This window comes from Leptosomus discolor, chromosome 2, assembly GCF_034619465.1.
Source record: "Leptosomus discolor isolate bLepDis1 chromosome 2, bLepDis1.hap2, whole genome shotgun sequence".
NCBI classification, from domain to species: domain Eukaryota; kingdom Metazoa; phylum Chordata; class Aves; order Leptosomiformes; family Leptosomidae; genus Leptosomus; species Leptosomus discolor.
The window spans coordinates 115,004,753-115,028,581 of NC_141392.1; the positions used below are offsets into that span (position 1 = coordinate 115,004,753).

A 23,829-nucleotide genomic window follows, 5' to 3' on the forward strand; every position below is an offset into this window, starting at 1 on the left:
ATGACAAAAGTTATGTTTTAATTACAAGAGGAACTAAGAGTTTACAGTCTAATCCCAGCTAATGCTGGTTTCACTCTATTATAAAATCAGTGTGTCAGTGAAGAGCAGCCTAGAAGAAAATATCAGTTACTCTGATTACACGCCAGGCCTGACCCAAAGTACATAGACTAAATTATTGATGTCCTACTGACTTTGAATCAGACCCTCTGAGAAGCCAATCAATAGTGTCAATCACAACTCAGAATAAATAGCCAAATCAGTTGCTGAATCAAGAAATAGCATTTTAAAAATGTTTTGATGGTTACAGAAAAATTGAACAATGCCAAGGAGTTTGGTGGATTAACATTTTGATGAGTCATGTTCCTGTGCTGACAAAATCATTCTGATGGTTTTATTTTTTTCATTTTTAGAAAAAAATCTTTAAAATTAGAATAAATTTCTCTATAGAGAAAGTGTAGGATTTAAGAGCCTTTTTATAAGAAATGTACTGAAACTGCTGTGTGGTTAAAAACAGCAGAAACATTGTAGTTGCAGAATGGCGGGTCTGTGGAGAAAATAAGGATTTATATTGATCATACTGATAACACCCTTTTTCATGGCATTTCTTTGTATATCCTCATCTCCTCAGAACAATTTCAGGTTCTCAGCCTTCATATTACTTTGCAGGATCAAAATCAAATTTATTCTTATCAAGTAGATTGTATTAGAGTATTATAACTGAAATCAGGCTTTTTAATCTACTGTAAAAAAATATAAACCACTCATGAACCTATATGAAATAGGGAAAAAAAAAAATAAAACCTTTCATCTTAAATTCAAGAGCAGTTTATAACAGCTGACAAGTGCTATATCTCAGGTGAAACTTAATTTTGGTAAAACAGTCTGCTGGATGACACCAATTACCTTTATCTGCTAAATACTGTTATTTTCTTAGTATAAATATATGGGTTCATGTGGCTTCTGTGAAATTGCAGATTTATGAACAGATGAATAATTACAGAATATTCCTCTGTTTTCCCAGGTTTCAGTGCTGTGCAAAAAATATTCCAAAGAGTGTCAGCAGCATTTACATCTGCCCCTGCTCAGAAAGCACAACCTGCCAGTTAGACAGCACAGACACAGTGCTTCACTGCTCTCTTTGTCCAAATAGTACACTCACAAAACGTACATATTATATTCAGAAGTTTCTGCAAATATGTTGAGTTTTACTCTTCAGGAAAGATTAATAAGAGCCAGTATTCTCAAGTCTTCTTTGCCTGATATTTATTTCACCCCCCTTCCTTTTTTCAGATTGTTTGTATGATTCCCAGATCTACATTTTATAATCTTATGTCACTTCTCATAATTTTTATACAATGTCATTATTCACGGCAGCAGTCCTGTGGCTGACACGAGCAATCAGATAATACAGGGAATTCAGCAGCTTGAGAAAATATGTTAGAGTGCATCTTCTGAAAGTGCACCTTGGTGTGGATTCCTGAGATAATGTGAGTAAAGGTTATCAGTACAAAGTAAGGTTTCAAATCCTATTTGCTAATGTTTCTGCCCAAGAAAGGATGATCATCATTCAGAATGGGGCCCTGAAAGGTGCCCAATGCTGCCAGTGCATGTTCAGGAGCTTTGTCTCTTTCTGATTCAGTGAGAGACACTGAGGATGTCAGTACAGATAAGTCATTGTCAGCAACTTGGGGATCATTAAACGGACATCATGAAGTTCTTTTCTTCATAGAAAAGAATGCTTTCTGCTGAAGTGTCTTAGATTCTACCCAGATAAATAATGAGGAAATTAGCACTAGTATATGCTTTATATGACAAATAAATGGGAAAATAAAGAAAATGGTCCATCTCCCTCACTTTCTAAGGAAGACATAAAAGGGTCGAGACTCTGAAAGTGCTTATGTAGACATGTCTGTGTGACCAGGAAATGTTGCAGAAACAGCAGATGCTGCCCCTTTCATCTGGATTATAATCTGTCAACTCTCCTAGAACTGGTTTATTAAATTGAGAAAATGACAGAGAAGGTCACTAGTGGTTGATAAGATTAACAGTAAGAATCATAGAAAGTATTGGGGTGGAAGGGGCCTCTAAAGTCCATCTAGTCCAACCCCCCTACAAGAAGCAGGGACATCTCTAACTAGGTCAGGTTGCTCTGAGCTCCATCAAGCCTGACCTTGGATGTCTCCAGGGATGGGGCTTCCACCACCTCTCTGGGCAACCAGTTCCAGTGATCCACCACCCTCATATTACAGAACTTTTTCCTAATGTCCAGCCTAAATCTACCCTTTTCTAGCTTAAAACCATTACCCCTTATTCTGTCACTACCAACCCTTGTGAACTGTTCTTCCCTTGCCTTCTTATAGGCCCCTTTCAGGTACTGGAAGGTTGCTATAAGGTCCCCCTGGAGTCTTCTCTTCTCCAGGCTGAACAACCCCAACTCTCTCAGCCTGTCTTCACAGGAGAGGTGCGCCAGCCCTCTGTTCAAGTAGGGAACTTGACAATCAAATCAGTTTAATCCCAGTCTTCATAATAAAAAGAATGGTCTGAGATGTTCCGTCTGATAATAAACAAATTATAATACTTTCAGCAGTTTCCACAAGACCAGTACAAATTCAGCACAGCATTCGACTGTGGATACAAAAGCATTTGATACAGGCAAACAATTAAAAATTAGAAAGAATCTTGCAATAAAAGTGAAATGAAAAAATAACATCCTTGTGGACAACGAAGTTAATGTGAAGTGGGAAACGCAAGGATGGGAGAAAGGAAGTTGAAGCTGGTTTTTTTAATTCAGTAATTATGAATGCAGTGTGAGGAAGAAAGTTTCTAGCAGAGTCAGTATGATTCCATAGAGACAGGTAGTCCTGAATGCTGCAGTTCATCACCTGATATTGCTGGGCTGAATATGTTCATAAAGAGGACCTTTACTCCTCAAGACATCTCTGCTCATGAGAGGGGCAACATGAAGGAAAGTTGCACTTCTGCTTCAAAACACTTTTTCTGTCACTGGAAGAGAATAATGAAGTTTCATAAAGGGATTTTTTCAACTGACCATTAGGCATCTCAGTCTAACCATTTAGATACCTGAGATGTTCGCTGCTCAAACGACAGCTTTCTTCCAGCACCAAGTGCTGCCCATGTCAATGAGTCAGACCCAGATTTATCCCACAGCTGGGGCTGACAAGAGAAGCAGTTCGGGCAAATGACTGCAAAGCAACAAAAATCTTAACATCATGACAGCTAGCAGAAACAGGATGTCTCAGAAGAACATTCCCAGTTTAGTTATACCTAAGCTTAACAGCTTTTATTAATTTTTGTACTATCAGACTGAAACAAGGAGAAAGTTTTGGAGACTCTGCCATGTAAGAATTTATCGTCGGCTTTTCCAAAAATAATGTACCATTATGACACCAGAATCACATCTTTTCTAAGCAGATATACTTGGATTTGATTTCTTTGTGGAGAGGATTTCAGAGAAAATGAGAGTGAGTACTTAGTTTCACATACTTCAACATTTACAGTAGTCTAGGAACTGAAGTGATGAAATGGTCAGTAAGAAGACAATTTGTTCTTCAAGAATCACAACCCATTATTAATGTCATCACCTCAGAGATTAATCCTCCTTCAAGAACTGATACTAACCTGAAATTGAGACGGAGCACAAATTCTGTTGGTACATGTATAGCTCCTGCTCCAAGAGTCACTGCACTCTGCAGAGTTCAAATCTCAGTGACATAGGAATACAAAAACTTCTTATGTACAAACAAATCCCTTTGGGATTATGTTCAACAGGGCCACATGGAGATAACAACAGCAGTTATTACAGTGTGCATTTAAGAAGGGTATCTCAGAACAGAGTATATGACTGCTGCAGTGACTGTAATGCACTCTAGCATAAGTTCTTCCAATTTCTTCTGCTGAAGCTCTTCCACCTTGTACAAATACTTAAATATTAATTAAAGAGGAGATGAGAATGATGTAACAGGTTAAACGCTCACGCACTTACTGAGAAGGTGGAACAAGCAGCTGTCAGTTCCTGTTAAAATAATTATGCAAAGTAGAACACCTGCAGCTGAATGACTGAGTAAAGGTACACCCACACAGTACGACACCTAGAACATGCAAGTCAGACAGAAGGTGAAGAAGTGATGTTTCTTGAGGGAGGATTTGAACCTAAACTTCCCACATGTTGTGTAAGTGTCCTGACTATGCACAGAGGGCAATGCCTCTGCTAGCGTTGTAGCTGGTGCTTAAAATTTAGTGCTGTATTTCTACTGTTTCCTTTTGTTAGAAGTATCCACACCGGAAACAAAATGTTATGTTTGATATTGCACTAAATGTTTCCTTGATCCAGAATGGATATTTTTCAGCCTTTCATCCCTATGAGAAAAACTTCAACAAAACATCTGCTTCAAAAAGAAAATTTTTAAAAAAACACGAAGATACATCAATTCAGACATTACTTTTCATGTTTGGGTCAGCCACCAAACAAAAACTAATCTATTGCACAGTCTTAAGAGAGATCACCCTTCTTATAAGGAACCAGCATAACATAAATTGTCAGTAACTCACAGGAGCACAGTAAGAACTGCAACAGTATAGAGTGGGGCAAGCACGGCAACAACAGACTCAGTGTCTTGCTGTGGACACAAAGTCAGTACCACAACAGACAGCCTAGCAATGTCACCATGGCTATGGCAGGGTCAGCTTGAAAAGCCATTAGCAGCCCAGCATCAGCAGCAGGAAGCCCAGCGGTGATAGATGAGTGAGCAAGAGACAGAAGAAGATAGTAGCTTAAACTTTTAAAAAACAGTTTTCTCCAGAATAGTAAAGCCAGGAGACAGAGAGTTGCAAGGCCACATGGGAATCAAAAGGGATATTTGTAAGGTCATTACCTGCGCAAATTTCGGACAGCTCGGTGCCAATGAAATATCAATTGTTATCAAATTAGGAAGTCAAATATCACCTCCCTGAAACACAGCAAGTGCATTTGGTAGTCCAGAATAATTAATGATGATAGAAAATCTCTGATATCGTATCTTTGTACTATCCTGAACAAGCAGCTAGTATTCCTGACAGATTCCTACCCTAGTATTGTCCAAAAGCGTTCATCCACTGTTACAGAGATATTCCTGAACATTTTGGAAAAGATTGTCAAGGGCAAAGCTGTAAATGACCATGTAAGTAGATGTTAGGTACAAAGACTGACAGACCCCTACTACTCCTGCTTGTGGTTACCCAGGAACTATCACAGGCCTCCCTGTCTTTTAGACAAGTAACTCCAGGAATCTTTAAGCACCATGACTAGGAATCAGGCTGAATTAGAATTTTCTCCAATATTTTTTCTTTGCCAGAGAAAAATAAGTTGGTGCAAAAAAATATACAAGATTTGTCCCAAAGAAGATCTGGCAATAGCCAAACAACCTCACATTTGACCTAACAATAAAAAAAAGGATATCGAAAGAAGGACTTATCGTTCTCTCTTTCCCCCCCCCCTCTCTTTCCTTGGAAACTTCAGAAAAATAGGAGCCTTAATAGGATAAGTGTCACTGCATGAAATATTGCTGTGCTTTGGATTATTTTGTGCCATTAATGACATAGTTCATGCAGGTAAAGATTCATTCTAGAAATAAAAGCAATTATAAATACAATTCCATGTTCAATAATATTAGTTCAGCATTTTAGTAAACATTAAGGTTCCCATAATAATTCCTAACGTCGAACTATTTTTATTCCCTATAAAATCTAATTTCGTTAACTTATCTGGGAAATGCAGAAAATACATTATTCCTTTGTTAATGAATGTGAAAATACACTCAGCAGTGTGCAGCTGGAAACTTGTTTGTACACACTCCTGGGGCAAAATGAAAAGTAGGTGGAGAATGAGTATAATGGAAGACTTGATACAAGCTTGGACTGTTGATTTTTTTAATGGAAATTTTTTTAATGGAAGAGCACAAACACGTATTTTTAAAAGTTGGATGAACAAATAAGAATAGCTCTGGGCAGATCTAATCTACACAGCTAGCACTTACAGCACGCATTAAAGAATTCAAGCTGACATTGACCTTGGCAGCACTTACAAAGGAAGAATTTTCACAAGGATGAACACGTCCTACGCTGTGTCTTCAGTTTTGCGAACAGTCTTGGGTTTTTTTTTCATTATTAACTATACTTATTTCTCATACCTCCATTCTTTGTACCCTATAATTATTTCCAAGCAATAACATACTAAATACATGGGATGAAAGAAGAGCAGTATAGTGCAGCGTACAACCATAATTCAAGCCTTCATCATCTTTTTAAAAAGACCCTGTTCTGAAAATATGTCAAAACATTTTTTCTACAGCTTTCCCCCATCCTAAATGCTTTTTTACAGATACATTGCTAATGACAGGGTTTTTAAAAAGCAAATAATAAAATATACATGTAAAATACAAAGATATACAAAAAATGAGCATAAGACTATCCATAAATACTTATTGCATAGAGAGCAAAAGAAGAGTTATATTTTGACTCTCATGGCACTCTCCTTATGGCACTGGCTCTAAAATTAATACCATGTTCAAGTTCCCTTGGCCATCGCACTCCATAGGTTCCTGGAAATGGAAGACTTCTAACACTACTGTTTTTTCATAACCATTCCTGCCAACCGTTCCAACGCTGGGCAACTCAGAACTGCCAGTGTTAACACGGGCTTACAGAAGTGGAGTCAGACAGGCATGCCGAGACAATTCAGCACCCGTCCATTGCCAAGGAACCTCTCCCACAGTGAAAATATTGGACAAGACCAGTAGTTCACCGCAGCTGGTCGGTTATGCTGTACTTCCGATGGGCAAGCACATAGCTGGTGAACTTCGGCAAGCCCAAGCAGGTAAGTTGTGCTGTAGCTAGGCTGAGCGTTGGAAAGCCCAGCTCTAGTTGCTATCCACCGTGCTGGCAGAACCTCAGCAAAGTTCTGGGAAAAAAAGTAGCTATGGAGAGGGAAGAAAGTGAGGCAGAAGGAAGGATGAGTTGATACATAGGGTAACGGGCACAAGAGGCTGGCTCCAATGACACATAAAACATTGCTCATTTTCTCAAGGGAAAGTCTGCTCCAAAAAGGGTGGGAATGTTTGGAATGGATGAAAAGAGCAAAACTTGAGATCCATCTTCAGACTAATCTATATGACATCACCTTTCCCACGGTCAGTTCCCTGTGTGCTGCATATGTATAACCCATCCCTTCACTCATGCATCCATCAACATGCTCCTCCAAATTAACAAAAATATTTTAAAATTGGAGGTTCCTTTATCTACAGTGCAGAAGTAAACCAAAGATTGGTCTTTGAAAAGGTTAGAGGGAGTTTTTTTGTCATTTTGCCTTCATTAAATGTCATAGTAATCAGCAATAAATAAATTAAAGCAACATTGACAAACTGAAAAAATTAATTGTAAGATCTTTGGGACAGGAACCAAATCTTTGTTGCAAGACTTTGCAGTAAACAGTGAGTTTGTGACCAGAGGTCCTGGAAGCTGTTGGAATACAAACCTTTGAATACTAGAATTTCAATGCTGGAAAACACTTTAAACAGCTATCTATTTCACCCTCAGCTACAAATTTTAAATTAAAAACATTTTTCAACTCTTGAAGTCCATCAAAAACACTGACTCTGGCAGAAGGTTCCTCTAAGTTTCCTCACCAATCAACCGAGGGAGACACTTCTGTCCCCAAGGCAATTCAGGTCATCTTAGGGCCTGCCTTATTGCATTGACTGGGGTTTTCCAAGTCAATTCAATCTGTTTCCCATCTCTCCACGTGTAGCCATAACCTCCACTCAAAATGGTGAATTATATCATTGCCAACATGTTGCACTTGAGGCACCAAAATGTCATTGTTAATGAGAACACATTTTCACTATACTTTGAAACATGGTAGGTTATACATGTACATATATATGAAGTGCTGATGCACTTATTTTTCACATTTCTTTGGTAAAGCTTTGTATATTTTCGCACATTTAAGCTTTGACACAAAGTATTTTAACAAAGAATTAGTCTAGACATCTTTCTTAGTGCATCTGTTAAATATAATTTGTATTGAATTTTCATCATGACTCCCAGCTAAAAATATATTAATAATTCAAGGAGCCTTGTGGGGGGCAGATGTTAAATAAAAAAATGGAACACACACTTCTTCGCTATCAACACTTAGTCTCTTCTATCGCAGCATTGACTCAGACCAAATATCAAATGGAAGCACCTGTTTTACAATGCTGACTGTTTATTTTTGTTACCTTATCAAATCATGATCAACTAATTTTGCTTATGAATTTAATCACAACGTGTAAATGTTAAATTGCTGCATTAAATAGACAGCTGTCAGCCTTTCATCTATCACCCAGACCATGAATGGACAAATGTTGAAATCAGTGCCCTTATTTCCATTTCCACCTGAATCATACTTAATAGAAATAATTTTGAACAAAATTAACTTTGAATTTTCTCAGGTATTTTTAAAATGTATTTTGAATTTACCTGTCACTCTGTCTAGAAATGCTCTACCGACTGCTCAGCAGGAACAGAGCAGGTAAAGAGACCTCGGTGGCTTGGCTAGGGGACAACGGCAGGTGCAGCCTCCAATGGCATATGGGAATAACACGGTCGGATGTCCATGTTGGGACCAGGGTGTTAAGATCAAAACTGGATGTGAAATGTAAGAGCAAAAGTTGAGCTCGTCCTTAACCACATGAAGTTTCTTGGTAACATATATTCACAAAATGCCCTGGCACCATTTTGCCTGATAAAGAACCTTTTGTGGTACACAGTCATTCCAGGCCTTTCTCCGATGCCTTCCCTCAAATGTTCATCATCTATTCTTGTTTGGAAACTGTCTTCCAACAGCAGGAGTAACAGGGCTTCATCGCCTGTTTCAGTTCAATTCCCTGAGACAATAGCTATATTTCCATCCAGGTGCTCTTACTAAGCTGGATTTTAACTATCTTGCATTTGTCAATTTATTAATTACCCACATTTATCCAAAATACACTGAGAAGAGTGGTGTTAGTTTTGCTTCCAGTCATTCGAAAGGCAGACAAAAAAAGATGCATTCAATTAGTATTTATTAAAAAATCACATGTATTGGTACATATAACAGAATTCAATGCTTTCAGTAGGCTATAATTGAATCCTTTTGTATTAAATAAGGGATAGCTGTATCTATTGTTCTAGCAGCTGATAAAAATGATTCAGAAATTATATTTAAGCTTTTCTGCATAATTATTAAAGTATAATGGGACTCAACATCTGCATTTCTGTTAGAGTCAGCATAACTAAGCTTAGCTAACTCAAAAAATATCACTAGATACTGTGCCTGCAAGGAAAAAATTCAGAATCTATATACATCGCTTCGATAAAATATGCAAAGACATACGGTGAGATCCTTGCTTGGCACATACCCGCACAGCTCCCAAAGTCAACAGAACGATGCCAACTTAATTGCTGATTTACACAGCAGAACGCTCGCGTGTTGTTCTCCAGTGTAACAAGGTGCCTGAGCTTTTCCAGCTGACAGTGGCTGGGGAAGCTGAAGTCGGCAGAAGGCCAACCCTTCCTCTGTTATTCAAGATGAGGGCGTGCTGTTAGCAGCTATCTCCAGCTGAATGATCAGTGAAGCATAAAGTTCACATAATATCTCAGCTGGACTATTCTTTCTACTTGTCTGCATGGTCCAATTTTTGTTCTTTTACTTGATTGGTTGTCTGTGTTTTTTTGTGGTTGGATATTTTTTAAGTTTGAGAATACAGTTTTGTATTTCCAGTACATTTTCCAGGATATTTTGGGGCATTCTTGCACAAACTTTGCACCATTAAACGCAAGGATTTTGCCATTGAGTATAAATTCAGTGAATTATGACTGAAAAAGTAGCCTGTCTACCTCCGTATTCTGCACACAAGAGCATTGTAGTTTGTTCATATAAAAGCACCAGATAAAGAGACATTTTTAAAAAACAGTGAGTTAATTTGTTTAAAAATAAGCATGCTTTTGAATTCTAAAAATTGTATATAATATAGACAGTCACCACCTAACTGTTAGATATTTTAAAGATATTTCCTACCTTGAGTTTTTGTGTCTTAAATTTTTACTAGACAGCAAAGTTCTTCAGTGGAAGTATGATTTGCTGTATAAATAATGATGAGGTAATTTAATGGAATGTCTCCTTGGGATTGATTTCTGCAGACTTTAGTACAATCTGAGTTTCCAGGCATCTCGAAGTTTAGTATAACCTGGTCTAGTGGAAGGTGTCCCTGCCCATGGCAGGGGGATTGGAACTAGCTGATCTTCAAGGTTCCTTCCAACCCAAACCATTGTGTGATTCCAGAAGGCAGAACAAAATTACCCAGGTATTTCACAGAACAGTGTGTTCTTTCATTTCAGAATTAGCTCTGTGAGGTCATTACCAGTACCCTTTGGTGGGGTCACATCATCTCTGTACACGACTTCACAACTTTTAGGGATGTAACTGATTTCAGAACGATGAAGGCCATTTTCATGACTCCATGTTGGACACTGATAACAAGGAATCAGTGTTATGAGGCCTCCATCCAAAACTTTTGAGGCCTTGACCCCTGGACATTACAAACTCTGATCAGTCTGTGGTGTGGAAGTTGGTGGTAGGCACAGGCGTGCTGGTTGTCATCCTTGCACCGATCTGTACAGTTCTATGTTGGTGGCTTTTTTAAGGTGGTTGACACCGAGTATCACCATGTTCTGAATACTGGGAGTTCCCAGTTCCGCTAGCACAGAAATGGTACGCATATTTCCAAGTCATGGTCATCAGAGGTGCCCCACAATTATTATAAATGCAATTTATACTTTTCATCATATTCCCAAATTTAATTAATAATCACAGGCCGATGCAGGAAGAGGATATGAAAAAATGGCTCTGTGGATTAAAAATATCTTTTCCCACCAGAGGTGTAGGACAGGGAAAAACACAGACAGGCTTTCCCAAAGAGATAAGAGAATGTGTTTTAAATACAGAAGTATCAGTCCCAAATTGTAAGAAATACTCCTATTGTAAACATCGTCCTTTATAAATAGGAGATAGAGAAGCTATTGGTAAGACGTCACTCCTGAAAGGCAGTTCACGTTGGGCAGCACTCAAGGAACTGTTTGCCCAGCTGTGAGGACAAAACCCCATTCAGATGCCTATGGTCCAGCTCTCCTTGCTCTGCGCCAAGTACACAATAAAGAACACTTAACTAAAGGATTTTGATCAGTTGCTACTTACTGGGATCCAGAGAAGCTCAAGCTGATACTTCTTACAGAGCACTGAGAAACCAGCAGCCGTTTGGTCTCTATTCACAACTGATAAAATCTGAAGACCTCACCCTTACAAGGGCTAAAATAAAGTACGAGGGAGCCAAAGCAGGGACCCTCAGTTCCCTTTTAGGAGTTGCTACCAACCACAGGTCCACCAGCTCCTCCACACTGCCACCCTGATCTATAATGCCAGGCTATCCTCTCTGGGGCAGAGACGTCTGCTGCTCATGGCGAAGGCATTACAAAGGCTGGTCCATCCCATCTGTGTTCAGCTGCCTGACTGGACTCCTCAGGCTCATTTGCACATTCCCAAGGGAGCTGACTAATGGCCTTGCCCGCCTAAGAGCTGCTTCTGAATTGCTTCTGAATTTGTTTTCTTGTTGCCCATTTGCTTAGCCCTTTTAAACTTTTACATAGATGAGGTCTAATGGTAAAGGAAGGATGCTTTCTTGTCCTGTGACCTCCAGAAATATGCTTTCCATTAGCATGGATGGTTTTATACTTGCATCATCAAATTTTTAATGGGCTAATTAGTAAATGTTTCTGTTTAAAATTATTTTTAGACCAGGTGTACAGCACTTACTACACCTTTTGGATGACCTATGGTCCACAGAAACCCTTGTTTTAGAACCAGTTGTTCCTAGAAGCAAACATTCATCAGACAGTTTTACTATTTTATATAAGAATTAACAGAAATTACAAACAAAATTATAACCATTTTCTTAGTTTTTATTGTCTCATTGATTTCTCTGAACATTGTTTACTGAATTTCCTTTTCTTATTTACACCCCTATAGGATAAGCAGACTGATATATTTAATATTATATGTGATATATTCACTATTATATGTGATATATTTTGAAGGTTGCTGCCAAATAGATAGAATATTACAGAATAATTTGTTGATAGATGTATTTCCCTATCAATTCAGCTTTCTCAGCTTTCCTTGTGTCAGCTGCAGCCAAGAATTATTATTTGTACTGGGGTTTATCATCATTCCAGTGTCTGTAATGCTTGTTACATGAAATTCTCATCCTCTGCAAAGCAAAATACACTCTTTCTAAAAAACTCTGTGCTATCGCATAGAGGGCTTAAAGCTTTCTTCTTGGTATCTGTTACTGGATTATTCTTGTTTTGGCACTTCAGTAATTGTTTTTTCATACTTCACCCATGTTTGGTTTTTGCTGTGCTGTTACTTGGTTGAAACTGTTGCTATTCTTTATTAGATAACACAAATATCAGTGCATTACAATTATTAACAGATGTCTCTAATAAGTATATGTATGTTTCAGGCCAGCCCAAATTTCCCCATTTTTTGAGACACAGAGTCTCCAGAAGTTATGTACTAGTATTTTGCCTCCATGCTGTATGCAAAGGAGTCAGAACCCCCAGATTATGACATTCTGTCTGTAGCATTTATACTTTTCCTCCTTCCCAACTCTGCACTGAAATTCAAGACTTAGCTTTGTCTAACAGGACAAGTGCATGGAAGTGAAAGTACATCAGAAGAAATGACCTCTGAAGCCTAAAACATAATCTTCCTATTCAGTAATCTAAATTTAACTTCCTGAAATTCTCTTCGACATCTCTCTAAATGTTTATAACAAATGCCTTTAAAAATACTACTTGAGTTTTTATATAAACACAGAGGATTCTACGAATGCCTGAGTATGACAGAAAATTTCAACAGTATATTTTAATAGATGAAAAATACATGTCAGATTTTATTAATATTACATAAACTTTAAAAGGGCCTCATCTTTCCATTAAAACTTCAACTAGTAAACATTCGTTATAAATCCCTTTGCTATCAAATATTCACAAGAGTATTCCTAAATAAATCACTAGCAAATACTGCAATATTAATATCTAAAAAACCCACAAACCACAAAGATCAAACTATCAACAGAAAAACTTAACATAAAAATATTTCAACAGTTTTCAAGCAGAATGGTTCTATTTGAAGACTGGTAAAGAATCCAGAAAGTCATTTCAGATAAGGATGAAGCTGTTTGGGCCGAGCTTTTCTTGACAGCCCAATCCTGATGGGGCCCTTGCACGTTTTAAGAGGCTGTACTCTTATAACTTCATGTGACAGAAAGTATCCTATATTTAAAAAAAAAAAAAAAAAAGTGAAAGTAAACCCAGAATTCCGTATGATATACACCAGAATTACATACTGCCAAGATATGTAAATTAGATTAACATTAATTGCAGCTTCTCAGTCCTACTACATCTTATCCCATCTCCATGTTGTTCAGTTGTGGAGTGTCTAAGATATTCTTTGGGGTTGAAATTGAAATGCTAACAGCTGGATCATACATGGATTCCTTGTAATTAGAAAGATCCTCTACCCAACATTACGTAACTTTCCTGCCAGACTGGCCAAGGCATACAGTTTGACACAAATTACTCTTCTGGGACAGAGGGGACATGCTGAGAGGAGTATGCTTGAATACTTACTGCTAGTCTGAGGGGTTTAGATGTATAAATCCAAATTCCGGAGCTGGGCATCACTCTACCAGTGATAATAACCATGATGCCTCATTTTGTGCCACTCATTTTACAGAAAGTAGGAGGATGTGGGTTTTCTGTTCCATAGTCTGTTAGGTAAGGTATGCACCTTGTAGTAATCTGGAGCATGATTCTGTCCTCCTTTAGAAGCTGTTCTGTTTTCCATAAAATAATATACTCACTGGGGAAGAATGGAAGATCATGACCTTGTAAACTAGAGATTAGGGCAATGAGTCATCCGGAAGAACTAATAATCACACAAGAAGATGCCAAATTTCTCAAGATCTTTTCCAGTTCTATTTTCCGTTATTCTATAAAACGATGAAGCGGTGAGCAATTAGCTGGGATATCAAACAGTGAGCCCATCAGAGCCCCAGGCACTCAGCTGGGATCCTACTACAAGAAGAAAAAAAAATTCTCTTAGCCTTTCACAAGAATTTTAAACGATGGGATGAAAAAAACCCCAAAGCTCCATTCTTAAGTCAATGATGAGATAGTGCTACTATGTTTTTATAAGACTCGTAAGAGTCAGTTGGAACAGGAACTGCATATGCTAGAAGTCAGTCAAGTGTTATGGGTTTCTACGTAGCTAGTAAATCATGCTAGCTAGTCACGCTGAATTGTAAAACTGCTGAAGTACAAATCTTCTTCTCTCGTCTAGGTATCTCCTTTACAAAACAGTCCAGTAGTTTCTGAGGCAACAGCCAGTTAATGTGACCAAACAGTGGGATGTAAAACAAAGAACTCATTGATACCAGTAAGTATAAAACATGTGCTTCCGAACCTTCTAACCACGGCAGCAATACGCTGGACTAAGCCACAGAGTTTTGGCAACTACACTGGCTAAATTAACAGGCTTGGATTCCATCACAGAAACAGAGGGATCATATCCAAGATACATAACCAAGGCAAATCATTTAAGAGCACATGTGGTGGCTCGGAATCCTACTGATAAATAGAGGGAGACAGCCATACATCAGCAAGACTTCTGGCATTAACTCCTATCAGTACAGTAAATATAGTATTCCCCCTGACAAAAACAGATACAGTCCTTGCTTCAGAATAACCTCTAAGGCAATGTTCAGTGTAAATGGAAGAAACTGTCTCTGCCAACCCTAGATTACAGCACAGAAACAATGTACGTCCTCAAGGAAAGAAGATACTCAGCAGTTCCCTATTTGTTATCCACTGGTAATGATGATGCAGGGAACACCACATATTTTCAGCTTCTTCTGCTGGAAGTATATTAGGTGCCTGTTGATTCTAACGATGCTCTGGAAATGAGGTATAGAATGCCGCAGAAATCTGCCATTGCCCTAGAAACCTGCACGATTTCTCAGCAATCATGGGGACAAAAGAAGTCACCCATTGCTAAAGTTTCCTTCCAATAATTTCTGGAGAAGGTCAGATGGGAACCCAAAAAAGACCAGGAAGCAATGTAAAGGGAATAGTTACTGCTAATGGCAATGGAGAAAATGTCTGGTTTTCTTTGCCTTTGGCCCTGCAGCCCAAAACAACAGGGAAAGAAGAAAGGGAAGATGATCCAAGTTCAGTCATCTTCTGATCTTCTGCAAGAGCTACAATGTTCCATCTAGCAAGCTTCAACGCCATCTGAACAAAGCTTCCAAGAAGATGTTAATATCAATCACCTTGTGCTGTTATGCACAATACAGTGTTCTGGAATTTGAATTTTCCCTAAGCAATAACAACACCTCCTACCGATAGCCTTGTTTGACTACATGTATCCAAGTGTTGGAAAAAATGCAAAAGAATGCTTTTTGAAATCCTTATAGATCAATTGGCAATATCCTTCTGAATTTCCTTCCACAATGTGTCCAAAACGGCAACTCTTCCAAGAAACGTATATCAAATCACATTCTTCTTGCAGTATATCTTGGCTATACCACAATGATTTCCAAATATGTTTGTTCCAAATGGCTCCAAAACAAGCAAAAAAGGAAACTCCACCCCACATTGTCAGAGTTCTTTTCTTCCATCCAGAGAACAAAAAGGCTCATCTGCATGACTTGCTCTGTGACCCAAGCCAAAGATAGGACAGCTTTCTAGCAACCTACAATTAAACAAAATGTGATTGCTATAGAGAGAAAGATAAAAAGGGAAGAAACAAATACAAATGTTTGAGAAATAAGTTTATTAGCACTGGTATTTGTGGCATAAATAACAGAATAACATTACTCTTACCTCCCTCTTTCTGTAAATTATAGTTTTGCTCCTTGAGAAGTGTGCAGGATAGAAAAGCAGGGTCCCATGTGTATGACTTTTTATAAGCTGCATCAAAATAGCCTTAAAACAGAAGCAAAAATACAACATTTAAGATTTTAACTGATTTCTATAAACAAACAACAAAGTTTGTTTCATCTAGTTATTAATTTGTGGTTCTTGTGGATGCGAGTAAAACATATATGTGCATTTTACAGGAAGTATTAATGAAGCTACAACGTCTCACTCTCAGAGGCTCATCAAAAGCTGCCTATACACCTCACAAAGCTCCCCTTCGCATAGATGTACTGATGCAGTTTTCAATCCTCTGATGACATACCATTTTCTCCACTTGGATCCTCTCATTCCAGACTTAGGCAGAAAAGTGATCACTCAGTGAGCAATTTATGCATTATCTGTTAGGTTTTCATTCTCTAGTGCAAGACATTCAGGTGTAACTTGCAGCACATTATACTGTTAAAACTCTACTGAAGAGAACTCCCTCCAGCTTTTCTGTGACACTTTTCTAATTGCTTCACAAACACTAATTACCTTCACAAAACTCCTGCAACTTTCACCTTATAAATTCAGAGCCAAGTCCCTAAGAAATTGATTTCAGATGCCAAATTTGAGATGGCTGTATTTTCATCAGATATAATTTACCAAATGTGACCAAAGCATATCTCTTACTGATTTTATTTGCAGCTGTGAGAACTCATCACTTCTGCAAACTGAATTTCAGGTACAAAATATGATAAACACGCTGTTTGAAAAGTACCTGAATAATTTACTTAACCCGTAGAGGCTGTTTGTAAAAGAACGTACAGCATTCAATTGGTTTTCTTCTTGGTGTCCTTCCTTTACTTACTAAATACCTCTTGATTCTGCAGCAAATGGGGTAGGAATGTAAGAGTTTACAAAGCAGATTTCACACAAATTGTTTGAAGCAGGGATTCTGTTTCTTTAAGGAAAACCAGAATAATAATAAAAAAATCTAAACTTTAAATAAACATAACTATAGTACTGCTTAAATTTTGTGAGGGCCTGGCCTGTAAGCCAGAACCACAACTGAGTTACATACGCTCCCTTTGTGGTGCATGGAAAAGGTTATGTCATCGAAAACAGGATGTGATACAAGCAACGAACTAGGCAAAAACTGCTTAGGGCAAGGCCATGAGAAAAGATGAAGTGCAGAATATGTTTAGAAGCCTACATCTGCTTTCCAAGCTCAAGGTCCTTAGTGCAGCAAACTTCCTTCACCGATTTGGGTTCTATGGCCCAGAATTAACCTCCGAGGACAGAAAACTAGCACGCACTTTAGAGAAATATGCAAATATCACACATCACAAGTAGTGCCTACCACTCACGAACATGCTCATATGTATCCTTATTAATCTAATTACATGAATTTGTGTTAAACTGCCTATTTTCCCGAACTAATGTTCTTTAAATAGAAGACATTAGTATCCATGTCACATGCAAAAATGTGTGAAAGTTGCAAGACTAGCCGTTGGATTCACTTACAGGTCTTAAACAAACCAGAGAGATTTAACAGGTGACTGTTGCCACTGACCATCTAACTCCAAAAGAATTTTTTGTGACTATTCGACTCCTCATTAACATGGCCTTCTGAATATTATGCAAAATCCATTTTGAAAAGATGAAGTTGATTTGCATGACTCTACAAAAGTTTTCAGTAGAAGCTCCATCCCTGGACACATTCAAGGCCAGGCTGGATGGGGCTCTGAGCAACCTGATCTGGCTAAAGATGTTCCTGCTTACTGCAGGGGGGGGTGGACTAGATGACTTTTAAACGTCCCTTCCAGCCCAAACTATTCTATGATTCTACGACATCAGTTGTAAGGAAATGGTTGTCTCCTTTGTGAATATTGTATCACATTTTAATTGAGCCTTTTCTCTTTGTAAATGTGCATCTCATTGAGTTTTTGACTCTTTTAGGGATTTAGGACTTGTGATTAAATCCAAGACAAAAGAAATAATCTGTAATGGAATTTGCATTAAGACAGTTTTGAGCAAGCCTGAGGCTGACTGACTGAATTCTGAGCTACAACTGCTACAGCAGTGTGCAGGTGGCAGCAGTAGTCTAGGTATTTTGCATTTAGCTACTCATAGGGAAGTACTTTTTGTCCAACAAACCTTGTACAATTCAATAAAAATTCAGTTATTGTTAATGGAATTATTTGAGTTAAGAAACACACCTTCAAAGCAAACCAAATATTATCTAAAATTCAAATTTGTTTGTTAACATAGTAGTTAATAATTCCATCCGCTTACCTTCTGCAGTAGGTGAATGCAGCGGTTCTTCACTTGACAATCTTGAAACACAATATTCCTTAGACACTTTTTGGTCTTCATTTTCATTTGATATCTTTTTGTTTAATGAACTTCCATTACTGTCAGTTATGTTTTGCCCTTCTATAGTACCACAGATTGGAGAAGAAATACATATTTTCTTTCGAGAAACACTTGTCACATTTTCATTTATCCCCTCAGAATTATTTAATTCACGATAATTTTGTGAGTTTGTTTCCAAACTAGATAAATTGTTTTCATTTCCCTTGCTAATTTCATGAAACATATGTAGCTCTTTTAGCACTAACCCAAATTTTCTCTTCAGTTCAAATTCATATGTTATTTTATTTTCTAAAGGTAAATACTTATGTTTTACATCTTCAAGACATCCATTGTTCATTGCATATAAATGCATTTTCAATTTCTCTTCCGCAGCAATGAATGTTTTAGCTTCATCTTCTGAATATGACATAATCAAGTCATTCATTACACTCTCACATTGATTTTCATTAGTCACATGCATTTGTTCATCATTTATCTCTTCCTGTTCTTTTACATATTCAAGATGTTGTTTCAAAGTTGCTGGCTCTAAACTGACTGCGTTATTTGTCAGTGTGTGCCCCTGTAAAGAAAACCGCACTGTTTCTTCAGCCTGTGATTGCAAGTATGTGTCTGTCATGGTGGGCCTTCCTGTGGATGGAGATTGTGTCGCGGCATGAATTTTGTCACTTTGGTTTTGGTTGTCTGCACTTGAGGAACTCCTGCAGCGTCCATCTTCACTTACTGATCTGTCTTTACGGACAAAAGAGCTGCTATCTAATGGCACAGTGACAGACTGATAATTTGAGAAACTAGGAAATAAATTTTCAAAATTTAAGTAAGTATTTTCTTCTACTTTTTTATTTGCTAGATGTGGGCTATATGTATCTATTTTTTTGCAACATTCAGGTTGGTTTGTTTGGCTGTCTTGTATCAAGAGAGAATTACATTTTTCCACAGTTGTTTTTGATGGCTCAGGTAGAATTAAGACATCACTGGATTTAGCAGGCAAATTATGAACCTCTTTTGAACTGGTGACTGCATTTTCCTTAGCCAACTTTTTTGTGTCAGAATTGTCTTGGTTTACAACTGGGATCTGGTCAAAATCTTCAGAATCAGTAGTAAGGGGAATTTTTTCATACGTATCAAAAATAGAAAAAGACTTTTTAGAATGAAAATTATGGAAACTTATTTGCAACTCTTTTGACTTAACATATTCTTTTCTATCACGATTTGTATAACTAGAAGTACCCAAATATTTTTTCATGGTGTATGTGATTTCATTTGTGACTTCATCTGTAGACGTTATGCAATTTCTACATCCATTTTTTTCATCTTTCTTATTTTCACATAAAACAAAAGGGAAAGCTTTAAAGCTTTCCCCATGAAAAGAACGATTAAACATTTTACTTAGTTCCTGCTTTACTGTAGTTAGCAATATTTCCTGATTTGTACATTTGCTATTTACCTTTTCAAATTTCAGTCGTGAATGGGTAGGAAAGTAACTCCAAAATCTAAGATTTGCGCCCATCAGATACTGTATTTTTGTGATATTGCAACAATACATCTTGTCTAGTGAAGAACAATCAAAAGAGCCCTGCAGTGACACTAGGCATTTAGCAACTAAAATCTGCTTTTTCATACCATTTTTGTGATAGGTGCTAAACCCTTCACTGCCTCTGGATAAGCGGTGGTGCTTTCTGACATGTCTTCCCTTATACAATCCACTTTTTTGGTTATGAAAGAGCATTCCTCTTTTTAGGAAAGCGGACCCTTCTCCAGCTAAAGATCTAGAAAAATGTCTTCTCTGCCACTTATTACTTAATTCAAAACCAATGTTTTCCACATATTTAGAACTTACAAAGCCTGGATAAGTTTCTTTTTTTTTATTAAATTCTGTGTTTTGCCTCAAAGTACTATCTGTGCAGGAGTTTAACTGATCTTGCTTTCTGCCACATAAAGGGTGTTTCTCCACTCGCAGAGACTTTCCTTCAGTTGGCAATAAAGTATCTGTGCTATTGAAAAAGGAAGCAAGAATTGTCTTTAGGAGTTCTGCCTTCAGAAGCTTCAAAATAACAGCCAGCAAACAAATGCATCTTTTATTGCTGCGGCTCCCAGTTATATTGCTCTTTACTAACTCTCGAGGATCACGCTGCTCGTTCAGTGTTTCACAAAAATGAAACCAGTGTGTAGCACGGATGTCCTGACACGTGGGTATATCTCTATAGAAAGATTCAGTCCATGTCCTGATCCATCCAAACAACATGTTTTGAAATGAAAACTTCAATTTGAGCATTTCCTTTCCCCTAAATACACTGCAACTCACTTTCTTATCTGGAAAACTCTGCACAATAACGCGAGGACAATTACTTTCAAATATAACGGTTTTGGTTAAATCTCTTTTGAAATGAAGTATTTCTTTTGTAAAGAGTTTTGGTTCTGCTTCACACAAACTAATATCACTGTTGGAATTATGCATACCACAGTGTATGTCTAACTTATTTTTCTCTAATGCTTCTGTTATTACTGGAATACTTGTCTGTATGTGAAACGTTCCTGCATGCTCATTACTGCTCTTCCTCCCCATTCTCTTCAAAAGTTCATTACACGTGATACATTTCTCATTCTGAATGTTTTTAGCACTAATACAAATGTGAATCTTTGATTTCTGGTCATCATCACCATCTGAATTCTCCAGCATTTTATCGCTGAAATCACTTTCAGCAAAGATTTGATTACATTCCATATCAGTGCCGTTGCCTCTGAAATAAGTTACGGACACTTGTTCTCCCAACAAAGCACTGTGCTCCTGCTTGCTAACTGATGGGTAATTCTCTTTGAATTCAGAACCGACAGTTGAAGCTTTTACACTGGTTTTAAGATTTTGCAATTTTTGTTTCCCTACCCCAGATATTTTTTGCACATCATGTATCTGTTTAGATTGCATCAAAGACGGTTGGCCTTTATAAATTTTCCAATCCATCTCCTTCAAGTTAGTTAATGGCATTTTACTATTAATTTTATTTGCAATCCTAGGAAGTGGAAAATTAGGGATTTCCAGTGGTTGTATACTTTTGAAAGGTTTTAATGTTGGAATTATATATGATGAATATTTTTTTTCTTTATTATCTTTTTCTGCAGTAGTTTCATTATCATTACTGGAATAATCTTTATCTGCTGTAGAACACATTTTTTTCAGGATATTATTTTTCTCATGTTCTATGTGTGAAAACACAGAACTGGTACCACATAAAAATGGAATTTGCAAAAGCTGGTATTGTTTCCATTTTTTTTCAAAGACAGACTTATGACTTAACAATTCCATCTGAAACAAGTCTCTGTTTAAGGGTGACACTGAAGAATTTTGTTTGAGTTCACTATCACTGTTTCTTTTTTGTTCTGTATTGTAGTTGGGCTGCACTTGGGGTGGATTTAGTACCTGTAGATTTTTACATGTGTTAGCAGCGCTCCACACATCGAGTGACTCTGTTTCAAGAGGCTGTCCACATACATTCAATGAAATGTTATCTTCCATAGTATTTTGGTGTGCATTTTCAGGACTCCATTTTCTGGTGGACAGTTTACTTTCTGATACTTTACATGGTAATCTTTCACTACTAGAAGTTTGAAAACAGAAAAACTCTCTCACACAAGTTTTTCTTGCTGTATCACAACTTTGCTTTTCTAATGCCCAGTTGTTTTGTCTTTCTGATAAATATATAGGTTCCTGTAGTGACGTTTGGTATCTGTCCACACAGCGTATGCTTTGTTCTAGCTTCTGCTGCTCCTCTTTCCCTACACTTTTTTGACTACTTTCTATTTTAATTCGCTTTGGATAAAGGTAACATTCAGTTTCACCTGACGATGCAGATAAAAATCTTTCAGAACATCTGCTTTCCATGCTTACAAAAATAAATTCTATACTTGCTGAGACTGTCCTGAAAGTTAAAGAAATATTAAAGTATTAGGCATAAACAGTCTTTTAATGATTTCCAAAATGTACAGGACAAAAAATCAGTAATTCTATCAATCATCTACACGTTACCACATTGATATTTGTTCTGTCTACATCACAGGTCTCAGATAAATGCAGGATCACACAATCACAGAATCACAGAATGTTAGGGGTTGGAAGGGACCTCTGGAGATCATCTAGTCCAATCCCCCTGCCACAGCAGGACCACCTAGCATAGGTCACACAGGAACGTGTCCAGGAGGGTTTTGAATGTCTCCAGAGAAGGAGACCCCACAACCTCTCTGGGCAGCCTGTTCCAGCGCTCTGTCACCCTCACAGTGAAAAAGTTCTTCCTTATGTTAATGTGGAACTTCCTATGCTCCAGCTTGCACCCATTGCCCCTTGTCCTGTCATTGGCCATCACCGAGAAGAGCCCGGCTCCATCCTCCTGACACTCACCCTTTACGTATTTATAAACATTAATGAGGTCACCCCTCAGGCTCCTCTTCTCCAAGCTAAAGAGACCCAGCTCCCTCAGCCTTTCATCAGAAGGGAGATGTTCCACCCCCTTAAGCATCTTTGTGGCTCTGTGCCAGACTCTTTCCAGCAGTTCCCTGTCCTTCTGGAACTGGGGGGCCCAGAACCGGACACAATATTCCAAATGCGGTCTCAAATCACTGAAAAACATTTAAAACCAAGATCTCGAATTTAAGATCTATGTTACTGACTAAAGTTGCAGATGTATGCAAAATTAAAATGGGTGATAATTTCACTGTGTCAACAAGTTAAAGCAGTTAATTGCATTTTTCATGCATTTGTCACACTGTATTTTTGCCAAAAACAAATACTGAGAACAAGTATCAAAAAAATAATGCCCACTGATGAACTCTTCCGAAACTGGGGATTAGGCCCTTTAAAATTGTTAAAAGCTGAAAGAAATTGCCAGTCTTGTCTTCGCTGTGTGATAATTTGTAATGTGGAACTGTAGTCAAGTTTATAAAAAGTCCTCAGGTATGATGTAACACTGTATCATATTGTATCTTCATAGACAAAGAAAGAGTAGTGTCACAGGCACAAATCCAAAGTGTTAAAAGGACTGGTGCTCATGATGTTTAAGTGCATGTCTCTTCAAGTTAAATGCACTCATCAGCTTCATGTAATTGATCTACCTAGTGTGTGGAGCATAATTTGAGCAAAATGAAATATCATATACTGATTGAGGGATTTTATTATACTTGTAACAGACTGATTCACCACTATCTCTGAACAACCCAGTCACCGTGCAGAGTTGACCTCAGAGAGACAACAGGAAGGCATTCAAAATGTTTCATGAAGTATATAATTAACAGAATTAATTTTTTATCCAAGACTGCCTGAATCAAAAATCAAGTAGCATTCCTAATTTGACAGGTTTCCTTCTTTAACGGCACAGGAAAATCCATTTTGGCAAGGAATACATTTGCGATTGCAGGATATACCTGTGAAAT

General features: G+C 37.7%; 1 protein-coding gene across 1 annotated transcript in view; it reads right to left on the reverse strand.

Annotated features, from left to right (window-relative positions):
* RAD51AP2 (RAD51 associated protein 2) overlaps nt 1-22,288 on the reverse strand; it is a 35,022-nt gene extending 12,734 nt beyond the window's left edge. Inside the window, 4 exon segments of the mRNA XM_086460476.1 lie at nt 10,437-10,545; nt 15,891-15,925; nt 15,928-16,119; nt 18,331-22,288. Of these exon segments, the coding sequence (XP_086316602.1) occupies nt 10,437-10,545; nt 15,891-15,925; nt 15,928-16,119; nt 18,331-22,288 (4,294 nt within the window).
* Nucleotides 22,289-23,829: the final 1,541 nt, after the last annotated feature.